Genomic DNA, 19,793 nt, shown 5'->3' on the forward strand with positions numbered 1-19,793 from the left:
TAACTTCTTTTTTGATGCACTGGTGGGCGTGTCTCCTTCACACATCTCAGCTGTACAAACGTCAGAACTTTCACCAGCATCAACAGGTGCTGAAGCAGAATCACTTGAACAAACGTTATTTGTAAATCTATTACCGCGAAACTTTCGCTTTTTAAATAATGATGCACTCCTAGGCATCGTAGAAACTACGCACTCACCACTGAAAGTCAAAACAAGACAGATAACAAACTCCAAATGAGCGACAAACTAAACTCGAGGCTCAAAACAAACACTCACAGATCAAAAACTGAACAATAAACACAGCTAGTCGTAAAAACAATGGTACCTATGGAAGGATCAAAGATTCTACAACTGAAGAGTGAAATCCACAGCCTTCTATATGTAATGTTTTCGGAAATGCGAAGATTTAAATGTGTACAAATCACAAGATGGGTAACTTTGCTGGGCGCACATGTAATTTTGAAAAATTAAATAAAAATACTTCCAATTGGAATTTCTTAACAAATTTTGCACCATTTTAAGCAGAAAATTTCAAATTAAGTTATAAGGTTAAAAACTGAAAATGTGAATTTTTTCCATTTTCCGGCATTCCAACTCCCCTTAAAGCTGTAACATTTGTTTCTTTGCATTGCACTTACCTGAGTTAGTAAGAACCCTGCAGATATATTTTCCATCACCACTGCCTGGTATTCTGCTTTGTCAAACACAGGAGCATTGTCATTAACATCATTGAGAAATACAGTGACTTCTGCCGAACTAGATAATGATTCATCTGGTCCCAGCTGATGGGCTATGATCTATAAAATGAAATACACATTAGTACAAAAGATCATTGTAGTACTAATTAACTTATATTGCAATACTTCTTGAAAATTTATATTCCAGTTGAATAAAGTATTCTAATTTACACAGTAAAAAGTTAGTCAAATGAACACAGAAACTGAACCTTATTCAAGAAGTAGCATTTTCTTCCATACTGGGGTTCCACAGATTGGAGCGTCAATTGTTAAAACTCTTAATTGGGCAGGTAAGTTAAAAAATTTAAAAAGGGAAATGGATAGGTTGAAGTTAGGTATTGTGGAGGAGAATAATGAGTTATATATAAAGTCAAATAGGGGTAATGCAGGAGTGAGTTTAATAAAGAATAAGAAAATAGGAATGCAGGTGAGCTACTATGAAAAGCATAGTAAACGCCTTATCATCGCCAATAGACACGAAGCCTCACCTACCACAAAAGTACAAGTTTATATGTTAAATATCTCTGCAGATGATCAAGAAGTTGAAGAAATGTATGATGAGATAAAAGAAATTATTCAGATAGTTAAGGGAGATCAAAATGTAATTGTGATGGGGGACTGGAATTTTATAGTAGGAAAAGAAAGAGAAGGAAAAATAGTAGGTGAATATGGACTGGGGGAAGCAATGAAAGAGGAAGCATCTGGTAATATTTTCAACAGAGCATCACTAACACTTGATTTATGAATCATAAAAAAGGTTGTATACATTGAAAACACCTGGAGACATCAGATGTCTCAGATTGATTATATAATGCAAGACAGAGATTTTGGAACCTGATTTTGAAGTGCAAGGCATTTTCAGGGATAAATGTCTACTCTGACCACAAGGTTATGAACTGCAGATTAAAACTGAAGAAAATGCAAAAAGTTAGGAAATTAAGGAGATGGGACCTAGACAAGTCAAAAGAACCGGATGTTGTTAAGAATTTCAGGGGGAGCATTTGGCAATGGTTGACTAGAACAGGGGGCAGGAATACAGTAAAAGATGAATGGGTAGATTTGACAGATGAAATAGTGAAGGCAACAGAGGACCAAGTAGGTAAAAAGACAAGGCCTAGTAGAAATCCTTGGATAACACAGGAGATACTGTATTGAACTAATGAAAGGAGAAAATACAGGGTGTACCAGACAGAATCATTTGATTTGGCACATCTGTACTTCTCAAGTTAATAAATATATACAATGAATTTTGTTTCTTAATGGATGGGAAACACAAATTTTTTTTTCACACTTTTTCGTAGGTGTTCAATATGCCCCCCCCCCCCCCCCCCCCCTTGAGATGTACGGCGTATGTCAGTGCGGTATTCAAATTTTTCTCACACTGCAGAGAGCATGTCTTGAGTTGCAGCTTCCACAGCTGCTGTTATGCAAAGTCTCAGTTCATTCATTGTTGTTGGTAATGGAGGGACATAAACACAATTCTTTATAAAACCCCACAAGAAATAATCACATACAGTCAGGTCCATTGACCTTGGAGGCCAGTAATGTAAGGCTGAATCATTTGGGCCACTGTGACTGACCCATCATTCAGTAATCCTTTGATTTAAAAATTCCCACTCTTCCAGATGCCAGTATAGTGGTGCACCACCCTATTTGTAAATGAAGTTATTCGAATCAGTCTCCAACTGTAGGAAAAGAAAGTTCTCAAGCATATCGAAATATGTGTTTCCTGTAACAGTGTGCTCGGCAAAGAAAAATGGAACATATATCTTTTCCCAAGAAACTGCACAAAACATATTAAGTTTTGGAGAGTCCCTCTCATGTTACACAACTGCATGTGGTTGTTCTGTACCCCATATTCTCACATTATGATAGTTCACCTTTCCATTTAAATGGAAAATTGCCTGGTTACTAAACACTAATCATGAAAGAAACCTGTCATCTTCCATCTTGCCAAGAACGAAAGTACATAACCCCACACCTTGTTGTCTGTCACTTTCACAAAGACCTTGCAGCAGCTGAATTTTGTATGGTTTCATGTATAAACATTTGACGCAACACACACCAGCGGACATTGGGGGCACGCTGAGCAGTCGAGCTGTATGGCGAACAGATTTCTGGAGACTCATTGTGAAACTATGGCGGATGTGTTCGACATCTGTGTCAGACACTTGGGAATGGCCTGGCGATTCGCCTTTACACGAACAACCTGTTTCTCAGAATTTTTCATGCCTTTGTTTAATACTCTGTGCTGTAGAATTATCCACACCATAGCCAGTATGAAAGTCCCACTAGACAGCTATTACTGACCCGCATTGCGCAAAACATAGAACACAAAATGCTTTCTGTTGTCCCGACACCATTTATACTAGAACTGAAATGGATGCACACTGCTGCTACCTAGTGGGAACCATGTAGAACTTGAGAGTTTGCTCTTTCAAATAGTACATTGTTTGCATACCTATCTCAAACAACATAATGGTTATGATTTTTTAAAATCTGATGTTTTTTTATACACCCTGTATAAAAATGCAGTTAATTTGAAGTAGGCAAAAGGGAATAGAAACATATAAACATGGGATTGACAGGAGGTGCAAAATGGCTAAGCAGGAAGACTAGAGGGCAAATGTAAGATTGAGAAGCATGTATCACTAGGGGGAGACAGACACCACTCACTGGAACTTTAAAGAGGCCTTTGGAGGAAACAGAAGGAGCTGTATGAATATCAAGAGCTCAGATGAAAGACCAGCCCTAAGCAAAAAAAGGGACACTGAAAAGAGGGAGGAGAGTACAGAAGGTCTATACAAGGACGACAAACTTGAACACAGTATTACAGAAATGGAAGATGACATAGTTGAAGATGAGATGGGAGATATGATACTGTGAGAAGGACTCGACAGAACACTGAAAGACCCGATTTGAAACAAGGCCCCAGAAGTGCACGACATACTGTCAGAACTTTTGATAGGCTTGGGAGAGTCAGCCATGGCAGAACTCTTCCATCTGGTGTGCAAGATGTCAAACTACCATCAGAATTCAAGAATAATGTAATAATTCCAATTTTAAAGAAAGCACTTGCTGACACGTGTGAAAATTACCACACTATCAGTTTAATAAGTCATGGTTGCAAAATAATAACAAATTCTTTACAGAAGAATGGAGAAGCTGGTAGAAGCCAACCTTGGGGGAGACCAGTTTGGATTCCAGAGAAATCTAGAAACACGTGACGCAATACTGACACTGTGGCTTATCTTAGAAGATAAGTTAAGGAAAAGCAAACCTATGTTTATTGTATTTTGTGGGCTATAAAACACTACAGGTTATAAGATGCACCTTTTTTAAGCAGTTTTTTTAAATAACATTTTTACCATTTTAATTATTGAGCTGCAAAGCCAGACTAAAAAAAAAGTTCTTAGTTTATAAAACTGAACTGACCTTAAAATCTCTTAAAATCACCATCTGAACTTTCTTTTTCTTTCTCCGCTTCATCATCATCATTATCCTATTCATATTTAAGATGGCCTTCACTGACATCGAGAGTGTTACTTATGCCGACTTCTCGCTCTCTTACTCTAGACCATGACTGTTTTATCCACTGACACACTTGTTTGATTGTAGGTCATTTTAAAGCTCCCTTTGGTGTGAACTCATGTTGGGTTTCATCCATCATCCATTTGTTCCATCCCTCTCTTATATACGCTTTAAATGTTTAATTTATTGAGACATCAAGAGGTTGTGATTGTGAAGTAAGTCCTTGTGAAATAACAGCAAGCTCTGTATTTCCCTGTCTCAATTTCTCTATCACAAAATTTTTCATATGACATCTTATAGTACCAGAAACAAGATGGCGCTGGGTAAAAGTGTACAAATCGCCGATCCTGCAGCTCCAATGAATTTCGACCATAATAAGTGCAAAATATGTTCAAAAAAAGTTATACGAGGTATTATGTGTACCACAAAAATAAGCCAAAGTTAGCCTGAACTACTTTAACAGAGAAGATCAATGGACATGCCGCCAATGCATCATACTAGCTATCGAATCCAAAGTAAACAATAGGGGAGAGTGGGGCACTATGAACCAAGGGGCACAATGAATCAGGTAGCTTAATTTCAGTATAAGGTGGTAAATTATTTTTTCCTCTGTGCATGTGTTGTCAGTACTGCTCTACTGGCATCCATTTGTTTTCTGGAGGATCTAGTTCCCGCCATTAGTGTTGTGCTGGTGATATGTTAGTTTTGTAACAGTGAGGTAATTTTTGGAGACATAGATAGATCGAATTTTGTTCAATCCTTTGTCACCAAATTTTAGAGAAAGTAAGTCATTGTAACAAACCAATACTGTATTTTAATGATATAGATCTTCAAATATTAACAATGTTCATACATAACCTCACATGAGCTTTGTTTGAAATATGAACCAAGCTCTCCTGGGGCACAATGAGCCATGGTTCATTGTGCCCCAGGGTGGTCCATTGTGCCCCAGGAATCTTTTAATTGTCCAATACAAGCACTCTCTGTACTGAGTTTCCTTAGCATGGGTAAAAACACATGTGTAGGTATTTAAGGCTTTTAAATTAAAGGCGTTCAGCAGTCCTGGTTTATATTATCAGGTTTGGAGATGGTTCGTTCATACCACAGGAAGACGGACAGAGGTACAACTGACCACGATGTTATGCAAGAAGCTGTACAGGATGTTCTTAATAAGGGCATGGCAGTTCGCCAAGCAGCTAAATCTCATTCAATACCTTACCTTACTCTTCGACGATATGTTCTAAACATTAAATGGGGTTCCAGTGAAAGATTGACACCAAACTATGACAATCATAAGATGTTTTGTGTGGAGCAGGAGAAAGAACTAGTGGAGTATTTGTTGCGTTCTTCTAAGATATGCTTTGGTGTTGACACTTAAATATGCAGGTGCTTGGTAAGTGAGCTAGCCTTGAAAAATGATCTGAAATGTCCTGAGAACTGGATGAAGGGAATGGCTGGTATAGACTGGTTCTGTGGGTTCATGAAATGAAATCCAAGTTTAAGTACCCGAACCCCAGAGGGCTGCAGCTTATCCAGAGCAACGTCCTTTAATTGGTATACTGTTTCGAATTTCTTCAAAAACTTGAATGACCTTTACCGGAGATACCCTACTTTCGCTGGTGGTACTAGTGTTTTCGGTCTGGATGAAACCAGTATCTCAACTGTACCAGATAGGCTTCCAAAGGTAGTGGCACGAAAGGGAAGTAAACAGATTTCTCAAGCTACTAGTGGAGAATGTGGTGTCTTAGTGACCACCTGTTGCAAAATCAGTGCAGGAGGTACTTCCCTGCCACCAGCAATGATATTTCCTTGAGTACATTTTAAACAACATATGATAAGTAATGCACCAACAGGCACCCTGGGGTTAGCAACAAAGACAGGCTGGATGAATAGTGAACTTTTTGTGGATGTCATGAAACATTTCATCCACAAATCCAGTAGTAGCCAAGACAATGCTGCACTTCAAATTTTAGACAATCATGAAAGCCATCTGTCAATTGAGGTAATAGATGTAGCAAAAGCTAATGGGGTGGTTATGCTAACTATACCCCCACATACCTCAAACAAACTGCAGATTCTAGATGTGGGAGTGTTCTCTTCATTCAAGGGAACTTATTACTCAGCATTAAATTCAAAACTCATACACAGGAAAGGCACTTCTCTCACTATTTATGATGTAGCTGCATGTGTCAGAATTGCTCATGACAGACCAATGGTACCCACTAACATATGTTCAGCTTTCAAGAAATGTGGAATATTTCCATTTGATGAAGACATCTTTACTGACGAAGACTTTATGGTCAGCAAAATAACAGACAGGGTCGTGGAGGCAAACAGAACAACTTCAGATCTTAATTCTCTCCATCATATCAAGGATGCACAATCTGCAGGACAAGCCTCAGTCAATGTCAGCCCGTCACTAGATCTGCAGTGAGCAGGACCATCTGCAGTGCTTAACACCCAAACAGCTTTTCCTCATGGAGTTTCTCTTGAAATAATTCGAGGATATCCAAAAGCAGAGAACAGAAAGAAGAACAATAAATGTAAGAGAGGACGAAGTTTAATTGCAACTGATACACCGGAGAAAGATTTGTTGCTAGCCACAAAACATCCCAATAACAAGGTCAACTGGAAGCTTTATGAGCAGGAATCAGATGACGACTTTAGTGAGGCGCATTATGAAGAGTGCGATGCCAACGTGGATATGTCTGGTGAATCTGAGTACAACGATGAAGACTTGGACAAATTACCAGAAATAGATGATTTCGTTTTGAACAAATTTGAACTGAAAAACAAAACATCGGTTTACTATGTGGGGAAGATTTGAGAACGAAGGATGATGCAGGAGATTATCAGGTATCATTTTTTAGAAAAAGGGCAAAAAGGGGAGGGAAGTTATATTTTCTTCAGGTAAAGGATGAATGAAGATTAGATTAGATTAGATTTATTTTCATTCCAATTGATCCGTAGTGAGGAGGCCCTCCAGGATGTGGAACATGTCAGAAAAACAACAATACACGACAAATATTTACAACTAAGACAAGTAAGCTAATGTACCATTCCACAGGTCCCAAGTGGAATGATCGTCATTTTTTAATGAACACTAAGAGTCATTTTACAAATACTAATGCACTGTATTTAAAATAAAAAAGTTTTTTATTTATTTATAAGGTAATAAACATGTAATACAACTACTGTAATATTTATTTACAATGAACACATTACTGCACTGAAATGGTGCAGAAGTTAGGTTATACTTACACACACACACACACACACACACACACACACACACACACACACACAAATTTTCAATGAACACATTACTGCACTGAAATTGTGCAGAAGTTATGTTGTACTTATATACTTGGTTTTACTAAGAAATTCATCAATGGAGTAGAAGGAGTTAGCCACCAATAAATCCTTTAGGCTTCTCTTAAACTGAATTTCATTGGTTGTTAAGCTTTTTATGGCTGCTGGCAAGTTATTGAAAATAAATTGAAAAATCTTTTGTTTCAGCTAGCAACATGCTTTACATGCTCCCATGACCTGCTACTGATTGTGTAACAAAGAGACAAAAATTACATTTCAAATTTGAAATTAGCTACGAGTCCACTGATGTCCGGTAATTCCAAAATAAGTTACATGATTGTGTGCCTATAGATTTAATTATATGATTCACATGTGGAATATATGTTAACATTATGTTTAAAATACATTTACACTTACTTTGTATGCTAAATAGGTTCTTTCAATGAACCTGTTTAAAGTGGTTCATTGTACCCCACATGCGGGGTACAATGAACCAGTTACCAAATTTTCTTCAAAGGCGTGCAGCTAAGAAAACAATTAATGGCAATGCAATCATATAAGGCCATTTGATACTTGAATAATTAAACTGTAACATCTGTAAATCACAACTCTGTAATAAAATTATTGGATGAGTAACACGGAGAAATATTTTCTATGGTTCAATGTGCCCCACTCTCCCCTACTCTAAAAATGCAGGATCACATAATTATGTCATTGAAACAAGAAATAATGGTCCTCAGCCTCAAGCATGAAAGCCTACTGATGAAGTATCACGAACTATTAGTGAAGTGTAATGAACCTGAACTGGCAGTAACCAATAAACCCATGAACAATGAACTCGTTATCCGCGCCCTGAACGTAAATATCGGTAACAAAAACTGGCGTTTGATGGGACAGCGTACTATGAGAAATAGTCAAGCTGTAAATCATGCTCAGAATACAATGCTGAATTCTAACAGAAATCGTGTGTTATCTAGTGCCACATGTGATTGTAGCCCTGTACAATCTGTAATGTAAACAATATGCCACAGAAAAGATTTTAACCAAAGATTAACCCAAAGTGAACAATCCGCACAGTATATGAGTAATCTGCCAGTGAACATAATTGCTCAAGCACCAGTATATGTGCAGGACGAAAACAAAAGAAATTCCAGAAGGTTACACAGCAAGAAAATCTCGGAAAAAATGAAACTACTAATATTAAGTGACAGTTGTGGAAGGGACAGTGCTCAAACACTGCAAGACGAACTAGGACCCTCATACCAGGTAACAAGCATAGTAAAACCTGGCGCTCCACTAAAAGAGGCAGTAAAAAATGCAGAAAATTTGACAAGAAGCTTCAGTACACATGATACTTTGATTGCAATTGGGGGGGAGGGGGTTCTAACAACACAGACAAACCTCTTGATCTAATGATGAAACATGTGGTATAACCATTGGAACCAATACTCACTCTAAGTCACAAAATTAATATCATTATCCATCCTATACCCAGGAGATATGATGTTCATAATTTAAATAGTAAAATTAATACTGCAAACCTCCACCTGATGTTGTTGTTGTTGTGGTCTTCAGTCCTGAGACTGGTTTGATGCAGCTCTCCACCCTACTCTATCCTGTGCAAGGTTATTCATCTCCCAGTACCTACTGCAGCTACATCCTTCTGAATCTGCTTAGTGTATTCATCTCTTGGTCTCCCTCTTCGATTTTTACCCTCCACGCTGCCCTCCAATGATAAATTGGTGATCCCTTGATGCCTCAGAATATATCCTACCAACCAATCCCTTCTTCTAGTCAGGCTGTGCCACAAATTTCTCTTCTCCCCAGTTCTATTCAATACTTCCTCATTAGTTATGTTATCTACCCATCTAATCTTCAGCATTCTTCTGTAGCACCACATTTCGAAAGCTTCTATTCTCTTCTTGTCCAAACTATTTATCATCCATGTTTCACTGCCATACATGGCTACACTCCACACAAATACTTTCAGAAACGACTTCCACGACTTCCTGACACTTAAATCTATACTCAATGTTAACAAATTTCTCTTCTTCAGAAACGCTTTCCTTGCCATTGCCAGTCTACATTTTATATCCTCTCTACTTCGACCATCATCAGTTATTTTACTCCCCAAATAGCAAAACTCCTTTACTACTTTAAGTGTCTCATTTCCTAATCTAATTCCCTCAGCATCACCCGACTTAATTTGACTACATTCCATTATCCTCATTTTGCTTTTGTTCATGTTCATCTTATACCCTTTTCTCAAGACACTGTCCACTCCATTCAACTGCTCTTCCAAGTCCTTTCCTGTGTCTGACAGAATTACAATGTCATCGGCGAACCTCAAAGTTTATATTTCTTCTCCATGGATTTTAATACCTACTCTGAACTTTTCTTTTGTTTCCTTTACTGCTTGCTCAATATACAGATTGAATAGCACCGGGGAGAGGCTACAACCCTGTCTCACTCCCTTCCCAACCACTGCTTCCCTTTCATACCCCTCGACTCTTATAACTGCCATCTGGTTTCTGTACAAATTGTAAATAGCCTTTCACTCCCTGTATTTTACCCCTGCCACCTTCAGAATTTGAAAGAGAGTATTCCAGTCAACATTGTCAAAAGCTTTCTCTAAGTCTACAAATGCTAGAAACGTAGGTTTGCCTTTCCTTAATCTTTCTTCTAAGATAAGTCGTAAGGTCAGTATTGCCTCACGTGTTCCAACATTTCTACGGAATCCAAACTGATCTCCCCCGAGGTTGGCTTCTATCTGTTTTTCCATTCGTCTGTAAAGAATTTGCATTAGTATTTTGCAGCTGTGACTTATTAAACTTATAGTTCGGTAATTTTCGCATCTGTCAACACCTGCTTTCTTTGGGATTGGAATTATTATATTCTTCTTGAAGTCTGAGGGTATTTCGCCTGTTTCATACATCTAGCTCACCAGATGGTAGAGTTTTGTCAGGACTGGCTCTCCCAAGGCTGTCAGTAGTTCTAATGGAATGTTGTCTACTCCCAGGGCTTTGTTTTGACTCAGGTCTTTCAGCACTCTGTCACACTCTTCATGCAGTATCATATCTCCCATTTCATCTTCATCTACATCCTCTTCCATTTCCATAATATTGTCCTCAAGTACATCGCCCTTGTATAGACCCTCTATATACGCCTTCCATCTTCCTGCTTTCCCTTCTTTGCTTAGAACTGGGTTTCCATCTGAGCTCTTGATATTCATACAAGTGGTTCTCTTTTCTCCAAAGGTCTCTTTAATTTTCCTGTAGGCAGTATCTATCTTACCCCTAGTGAGATAAGCCTCTACATCCTTACATTTGTCCTCTAGCCATCTCTGCTTAGCCATTTTGCACTTCCTATCGATCTCATTTTTGATACGTTTGTATTCCTTTTTGCCTGCTTCATTTACTGCATTTTTATATTTTCTCCTTTCATCAATTAAATTCAGTATTTCTTCTGTTACCAAGGATTTCTACTAGCCCTCGTCTTTTTACCTACTTGATTCTCTGCTGCCTTCACTAATTCATCCCTCAGAGCTACCCATTCTTTTCTACTGTACTTCTTTCCTCCATTCCTGACAATTGTTCCCTTATGCTCTCCCTGAAACGCTGTACAACCTCTGGTTTAGTCAATTTATCCAGGTCCCATCTCCTTAAATTCTCACCTTTTTGCAGTTTCTTCAGTTTTAATCTACAGTTCATAACCAATAGATTGTGGTGAGAGTCCACATCTGCCCCTGGAAATGTCTTACAATTTAAAACTTGGTTCCTAAATCTCTGTCTTACCATTATATAATCTATCTGATACCTTTTAGTATCTCCAGGGTTCTTCCATGTATGCAACCTTCTTTCATGATTCTTGAACCAAGTGTTAGCTATGATTAAGTTATGCTGTGTGTAAAATTGTACCAGGCGGCTTCCTCTTTCATTTCTTAGCCCCAATCCATATTCACCTACTGTTTCCTTCTCTCCCTTTTCCTACTGTCGAATTCCAGTCACCCACGACTATTAAATTATTGTCTCCCTTCATTACCTGAATAATTTCTCTTATCTCATCATACATTTCATCAATTTCTTTGTCATCTGCAGAGCTAGTTGGCATATAAACTTGTACTACTGTAGTAGGCGTGGGATTCGTGTCTATCATAGCCACAATAATGCGTTCACTATGCTGTTTGTAGTAGCTTACCAGTACTCCTATTTTTTTATTCATTATTAAACATACTCCTGCATTACCCCTATTTGATTTTGAATTTACAACCCTGTATTCACCTGACCAAGAGTCTTGTTCCTCCTGCCACTGAACTTCACTAATTCCCACTATATATAAATTTAACCTATCCATTTCCCTTTTTAAATTTTCTAACCTACCAGTCCGATTAAGGGATCTGACATTCCACGCTCCGATCTGTAGAACGCCAGTTTTCTTTCTCCTGATAACGACGTCCTCTTGAGTAGTCCCCACTCGTAGATCTGAATGGGGGACCATTTTACCTCTGGAATATTTTACCCAAGAGGACGCCATCATCATTTAATCATACAGTAAAGCTGCATGCCCTCGGGAAAAATTACGGCTGTAGTTTCCCCTTGCTGAAAGCAGTACCAGAACAGCAAGGCCATTTTGGTTAGTGTTACAAGGCCAGGCTATGACTGAAAAGGATGCTGCCCCTCTTCAGGAACCACACGTTTGTCTGGCCTCTCAACAGATACCCCCCCATTGTGGTTGCACCTACAGTATGGCTATCTGTATCGTTGAGGCACGCAAGCCTCCCCACCAACGGCAAGGTCCATGGTTCATGGGGGGGCTCCACCTGATACAAGCACTAAATTTAGCAAAACATGTGTACAAAAAAGAATTGCTGTGAACTTTGAAATAGAGAGACTAGCCAGAAACCACTTCACAACACATGGTTTCCACCTAAACAAATGTGGCAAGGAGTTTATCTGCAATAGAGTGGCCTTCCTGACAACTATGGGAGACAATAAGAAACCAAAAGTCAGATTCTGTAAACAGATGCTCATAAGCAAATGGATCAAGACAAGCAAGATGGGAAATAAAAAAGAGTAATAGTGGCCATACTGTGCAGTAGACAAATGGATCACGAAGTCACAGAGATGAAACACAAACCCCCTGACCCCTCAAAAAGGTCAGGAACCTGAAAGGATCAATAATGTGATGGTGAAAATTATTGAGACAGCCCTCCAGAATGACAATGTGACGCCTCAGCAGTGTGATGTGCATGTGGATAGTTTTCAGGACCACCTGGAGGATGAGTCAGCTGCCAAGGATGACCAACAGACCCAGCACAACTGCTCGGAAGTCATCATATCTGGAATACAGCACATTTTAAAATAAAGGTTAGTGACACAGCAAATATGACTTCGAGCTCTCTGAGTAAACCCCACTCAGAACTGAAAATCTATTATCACAATGTCCAATCCTTAAGCAACAAAATTGATGACTTAAGCATTTTGCTGACCAGTCAACTCAGTGATACCTCAGTAGTACACCTAGCAGAGCACTGGCTCTGCACTGATGTAGTTAAGTTAATCTCACTACCAAATTTCAAATTGTGTGAACACTGCTCCAGATCAAATGATGGACATGGTGGGGTTGCCATCTTCATAAAACAACACACTGAATATAGCCCTCTTCGTACCCTAAAGGAAATAGAAACAGACAAGATCTTTGGATGTGCAGCCATAAAGCTTATCATCTAAATCTAATTGTAGCTACAGTTTACCATCCCCCCTCCAGTAGTATTAATGATTTTCTGTTACAAATGGACTTGTTTCTATCCAAAATAAGTCAGTGGAAACAGGATGTAATTATATGTGGTGACTTTAATATAGACTTTCTCACCCACAACAGAAACAGGGAGACATTGATTAACATTACAAAAACTTATAATCTGCATGGCCTTGTAAACGAGCCCACTAGAATAACACCCACATCCAAGATGGCTCTAGATAAAATTTTTGCAAATAGAAATAAACTTATCCCGACACTAGAAGTATACAATGCAGGATTCAGTGACCACCAAGCTGTCATTCTAAAGATCGATTTTAGCAAAGATACTTCAAACCCAGTCCCACCTAAAACTGTACAGAGGTTTTTCACTCAAGATAACTTGAACAAGCTAAATACCCTCCTCAGTGAAGGAAAGTGGACAGAGATGTATGCAGCCAATGTCAACATGAAATTCAACATATTTCTTGACACAATGATACACCACTTTGAAGAGGCTTTTCCACAAAAACCAATAAGAGTAAATAATAATAAGAGAAACAAGACTTGGATTACACCGGCTATAAAAATCTCTTGCAAACATAAAAGAATACTCCACATGTTATGTAAACATAGTAGTGACTCCTCCCAACTAACAGAATACTATTAAAACTACACATATACCCTAAGAAGAGTGATAAGACAGGCAAAAAGGATGCAAAATGATGAGTACATTGACATATCCACCAATAAAGTAAAAGCAATGTGGAATGTTATGAAAAGGGAAAGAGGGGAAATCAAAGCTACACACACGAACACAGAAATCAAACTCAACAATGAATCTATATCTAATCCCAAAGTTGTGGTGAACTTTTTCAACAAATTCTTTACGACCATACTACCAACCAGCAAACCAAAAATACCACACATGTGCAGAGTCAATTTTCATAACCAAAGCCACTGAAAATGTTGTGCAAAAGCCCTCAGAGAGTTAAAAAATTCATATTCAGCTGGAATTGATGGTATCCCAGCAGCTGTCATCAAAAATTGCTGAACCATTAACTCACCTCTGTGACTGTTCTTTCCAGGCAGGTACTTTCCCTGAAGCAGAGAGTCAGCATGAAATACACTAATAGGCAAACCAACTCAGTAACCGAAATCCTATCAAGTAATAAAACTGTAAAGCAAGATGTACCACCGGGCTCAGTATTGGGACCTCTACTTTTCCTCCTGTATATTAATGACTTGAGCCTGAAAGTAGATGAACACAAAACAATAATATTTGCTGATGGCACAACTGTACTCTTCAAAGGGGAGAATACAGAGGCTGTGCAAAAAGCTATGAACTTGACCAATGAACAACTCAGCAACTGGGCTAAAATCAACAGATTAACTATCAACACCAAAAAGACAGCTTGCATGAACTTTCACACAACACAAAATGCAAATCCTTCTCAGCCACTTGTCACTGTAAATAACCAGCCAATAGATACTGACACTGTTTTCAAATTCCTGGGTCTGTGGGTTCAAGATAACCTGAAATTGCATACACATACAGCAAAGGTAAATTCCAGAATTAGTACTGGCTGTTATGCACTGAGTGTACTAAAATCATGTGCTAGCCTGAAAACAGTAACCAGCATGCACTACACTTATGTGCAAGCCCACATAAAACATGGTGTGATATTCTGGGGAAATTCTCCACCTGTCCTGAGCACATTCAACATCCAGAAGAGAGCAATGAGGATTATTACTGGGAATAAACCCAGAGACTCCTGCAAACCCATCTTCAGAAAGTTGGAAATCCTTGCACTGCCTTGCCTATGCATTCTTGAGACTCTAAGATTTTTCAGAAACCAATAGTCCCAACTGACTCCAGAGTCATAAAAAATAATTAAATACATAAACACAATACCAGGAAAAACTCAAATCTGCATGTTTTATGTACAAACACTCAACTGTGTAAAAAGGGAGGTTTCCACATGGGTCTCCAAATGTTCAATAAGCTTCCCACTAGTATTAAGTCCATCGAAGACAACATAAAATTTAGCAAAGCCGTGAAGTCATATTTGTTGTATCACTGTTTTTACTCTATAAATGAATACCTAGAACAGTAATCTTGCTATTTATGTTAAATTGAAAACATTGAGCAATGGAGTGAAGTAAACTTAACCAATCTTTGCAATATAATACATTAGGATACCATATGTTAATACATGTTAACAATGTTAACTGATATTTTCCGACATCTGTAACACACTGTGTACCATCAGATTACATGAAATAAATAAATAAAAACAGATTTAGCATGAGAAGAGAACTCATCTTCAATAAAGCACCTTTCCTTTTCTTCCACACTCAGTTAATCCATAATTTCATACCATCCTCATCCATTCAACCCTTTTCATGTATGTGAACAAGAACACCTGGTAGTATTTCAGTACGTTTTGTGCTTGAAAATGATCACTGGATTAAGTTTGGTACCATCAGCACAACATGGAAGGACAACAGTGTAGTGCATTTTTTTCATGTTCATTTCTTTTTATAGTTATAGTTTTAGCACCTTTCATGGTAACAGTTCTCTTACGTGTGTCACAGGAGATTCACCCATATTCACTATCTGACTTAGTTCCACACAGGTTTTCTTTTGATGTTGAATAATAAAGTGATGGAAAGGTAGTATTTTCTCTTCATACTCTTGAGGCACTTTCTGAGATATTCTGGTTTTGGTTCGCATGGTAAGTCCATGACACTTCATGAACTTTTAGCACCAACCAACTCCACTCTTAGAGTCTGTTAAGTTCTCTACATCTACATCCATACTCCGCAAGCCACCTGACGTTGCGTGGCGGAGGGTACCTATAGTACCTCTATTTCTATTCCAGTCTCGTATTGTTTGTGGAAAGAAAGATTGCCGGTATGCCTCTGTGTAGGCTCTAATCTCTCTGATTTTATCCTCATGGTGTCTTCGCAAGATATACATAGGAGGCAGCAAAATACTGCTTGACTCCTTGGTGAAGGTATGTTCTCAAAACTTCAACAAAAACCCATACTGAGCTACTGAGCGTCTCTCTTGCAGAGTCTTCCACTGGAGTTTATCTGTCATCTCTGTAATGCTTCCGCGATTACTAAATGATCCCGTAACAAAGCGTGCTGCTCTCTGTTGGATCTTCTCTTAACCCTATCTTCTATTAACCCTATCTGGTACGGTTCCCACACCAGTGAGCAGTATTCATGCAGTGCACGAACAAGTGTACTATAACCTACTTCCTTTGTTTTCAGACTGCATTTCCTTAGGATTCTTCCAATGAATCTCAGTCTGGCATCTGCTTTACTGACGATTAATTCTATATGGTCATTCCATTTTAAATCACTCCTAATGCCTACTCCCAGATAATTTATGGAATTAACTGCTTCCAATTGCTGACCTGCTATATTGTAGCCAAATGAAAAACGATATTTCTTTCTATGTATTCGCAGCACATTACACTTGTTTACATTGAGATTCAATTGCCATTCCCTGCATCATGCATTAATTCATTGCAGATCCTTCTCTCTTTCAGTACAATTTTCCATTGTTGCAACCTCTCAATATACTACAGCATCATCCGCAAAAAGCCTCAGTGAACTTCCGATGTTATCCAAAAGGTCATCTACATATATTGTGAATAGCAACAGTCCTACGACACTCCCCTGCAGCACACCTGAAATCACTCTCACTTTGGAAGACTTCTCCCCATTGAGAATGACATGCTGCGTTCTGTTATCTACGAACTCTTCAATCCAATCACACAATTGGTCTGATAGTCCATATGCTCTTACTTTGTTCATTAAAAGACTGTGGGGAACTATATCAAATGCCTTGCAGAAGTCAAGAAACACGGCATTTACCTGGGAACCCACGTCTATGGCCCTCTGAGTCTCGTGGATGAATAGCGCGAGCTGGGTTTCACACAATCGTCGTTTTTGAAACCCATGCTGATTCCTACAGAGTAGATTTATTGAATCCAGAAATGTCATTATACTCGAACATAATACGTGTTCCAAAATTCTACTACTGATCGACGTCAGAAGTCGAAGTTCCCTTTGCTTCTGTAGCAGTTTTCTAACTTGGCTGTTGTACCACGGTGACTCTTTTCCATCTCTTATGATCTTGCTTGGCACATATTCATCTAATGCATATTGTACGATAGTTTTGAACTTTGTCCACTGATCCTCAACACTATCTGTACTTGAGATAAAACTTTTGTGTTGAGCCGTCAAGTAATCTGAAATCTGCTTTTTGTCACTTTTGCTAAAGAGAAAAATCTTCCTACCTTTTTTAATATTTCTATTTTCAGCTGAAATCACCGATGCTGTGACCACTTTATGATCGCTGATTCCATGTTCTGTGTTAACTGTTTCAAATAGTTAGGGTCTGTTTGTCTCCAGAAGGTCTAATATGTTATCGTCACGAGTCAGTTCTCTGTTTAACTATAGCGCTAGCTTACGAGCATCCATTTGAAATTTTTTTATTAATTCCTATGCCATTTTGATGGTGTCCTTGAATCCATTTCAATATGTCATCCTCTGGTTTTGGCCATTTTGCATTCAGTCCTCTATGTGCACTTCAGCCTTCCTCATTTTTTTCAGTTCTTCTTTACTAGCCAGCCAATCGCAAATGGTTTTTTTCTGTTGGTGAAGGGTTGAAATGCTGCTCAGCTGCTCTGTTTCCATGTTCTTCTACATATGCTATTACCTTCAATTTATAGCCCACATCATACGAACACCTTTTATTTTCTTCCATTACGAAGCTAGCTACTAACAGAAATATTGTACTGTTACCAATAACACAAATCACTTTCAATTCAAGTTCACTGGCACCACAGCCTGCAATGATGCATCAAATGCTAGACAGTGTTCTGATTTTATGATGGTGGGGTGGGAAGCAGACAATGTTAGCAAATTTGTGAATCCCCACAAATCATGTTCGTGGCATTGGTGCACTGTTGCTGCCAGTTGAATCCAAAGTTGCCAGGCAGAGATAGGTTTCCTGTGGCACTGAATATATGACCATTTTTAAAACTAGTGGGAATTTTAAATCAAACACTGGATAATTTTATGTTAATTTGGAGCACAAGATGCACCTGAATTTTGGAGGCAATTTTTCAAAGAAAAAAGTGTGTCTATTAGTTCGTACAATACAGTATAGCATTTGTAGACTCAGGGGAATCTTCTGACAATGTTGACTGAAACATTCTCTTTGAAATACTGAAGGTAGCACAGGTAAAATACAGGGAGCGAAAGATGATTCATAACTTTTACGGAAACCCGATGGCAGCTATAAGAGCCAAGGGGCATGAAAGGAGAGCAGTGGTTAAGGAGGGAGTGAGGCAAGGTTCTAGCCTACCCTCAATGTTATTCAATCTGTACACTGAGCAAGCAGTAAAGGAAACTAAAGAAAAGTTTGGAGTTGAAAATTAAAGTCCTTAGAGAAGAAATAAAAACTTTGAGGTTTGCTGATGATGTGTAATTCTGTCAGAGACAGTAAATGACTTGGAAGAGTACTTGAACAGAATGGACAGCATCTTGCAAAGAGGATATAAGATTAACATCAACAAAATCAAACCAAGAATAAGGGAATGTAGTCAAATTAAATCAGGTAATGCTGAGGGAGTTAGATTAGGAAACGTGACACTTAAAGTAATAGATGGATTTTGCTACATGGGTAGCAAAATAACTGATGATAACCAAAGTAGAGAGGATATAAAACACAGACTTACAATGGAAAGAAAAGTGATTCTGAAGAAGGGAAATTTGTTTACATAAAATATAGATTTAAGAATTAGGAAGTATTTTCTGAAAGAATTTGTATGAAGCATAGACATACATGGAAGCAGTCAGACTGATAATAAGGAGAGAACTACCAGAAGACCACTATGTTGTCTTTGATGCAGTTCAGAGTAAGGACTGGTAAGTAATCTACCACAATGTTCTCATTTATGACGTTCTGCAGGTGTGCTGATTGTCCTAGGATTGTTCACAATTTCTGGATAGTTCTGCAGATGGAAGCTACCCTAACACAATTAGATTTTCATTTTGAGAGCCATAAGATGGTAATTCAAAATGTGAGAACAGAGCTGTGGACTACCCAAATGAAGGCTGCAAAACATTTGCTTCAAGGCAGATGGACTAAAGCAATCACTGAAATGTTATGATGAACATATCCGGACATCGCAATCAGTTGGTTTGATCATCAGTACTATCAAGTATATTTCCATAGTGGGAGTATTGGAGTGGGTCCTTGTGAGGACAACTGAGGACACACGTAAAGGAGAAAGAAAACAACAGAAAGTTCAGGGAGGAATACCAACAATGTAGTAAAAGATAGATTTCTACCTACCATAAAGATAATACACTAAGTTGCAGACAGGCACAATTAAAAGAAACTTACATATAAGCTTTCAGCCACAGACTTCATTGTAAAAAGAGACACGC

The 19,793-nt window shown here is 38.5% G+C and overlaps 1 protein-coding gene across 1 annotated transcript in view; it reads right to left on the minus strand.

Moving 5' to 3' along the window:
* LOC126455440 (cadherin-86C-like) overlaps positions 1-19,793 on the minus strand; it is a 290,066-nt gene that overhangs the window by 132,405 nt on the left and 137,868 nt on the right. The window contains exon 11 of the mRNA XM_050091193.1: positions 639-797. Within this exon, the coding sequence (XP_049947150.1) occupies positions 639-797 (159 nt within the window). The remainder of the gene's footprint in view (positions 1-638; positions 798-19,793) is intronic.

Source organism: Schistocerca serialis, chromosome 1, assembly GCF_023864345.2.
Source record: "Schistocerca serialis cubense isolate TAMUIC-IGC-003099 chromosome 1, iqSchSeri2.2, whole genome shotgun sequence".
Lineage (NCBI taxonomy): Eukaryota > Metazoa > Arthropoda > Insecta > Orthoptera > Acrididae > Schistocerca > Schistocerca serialis.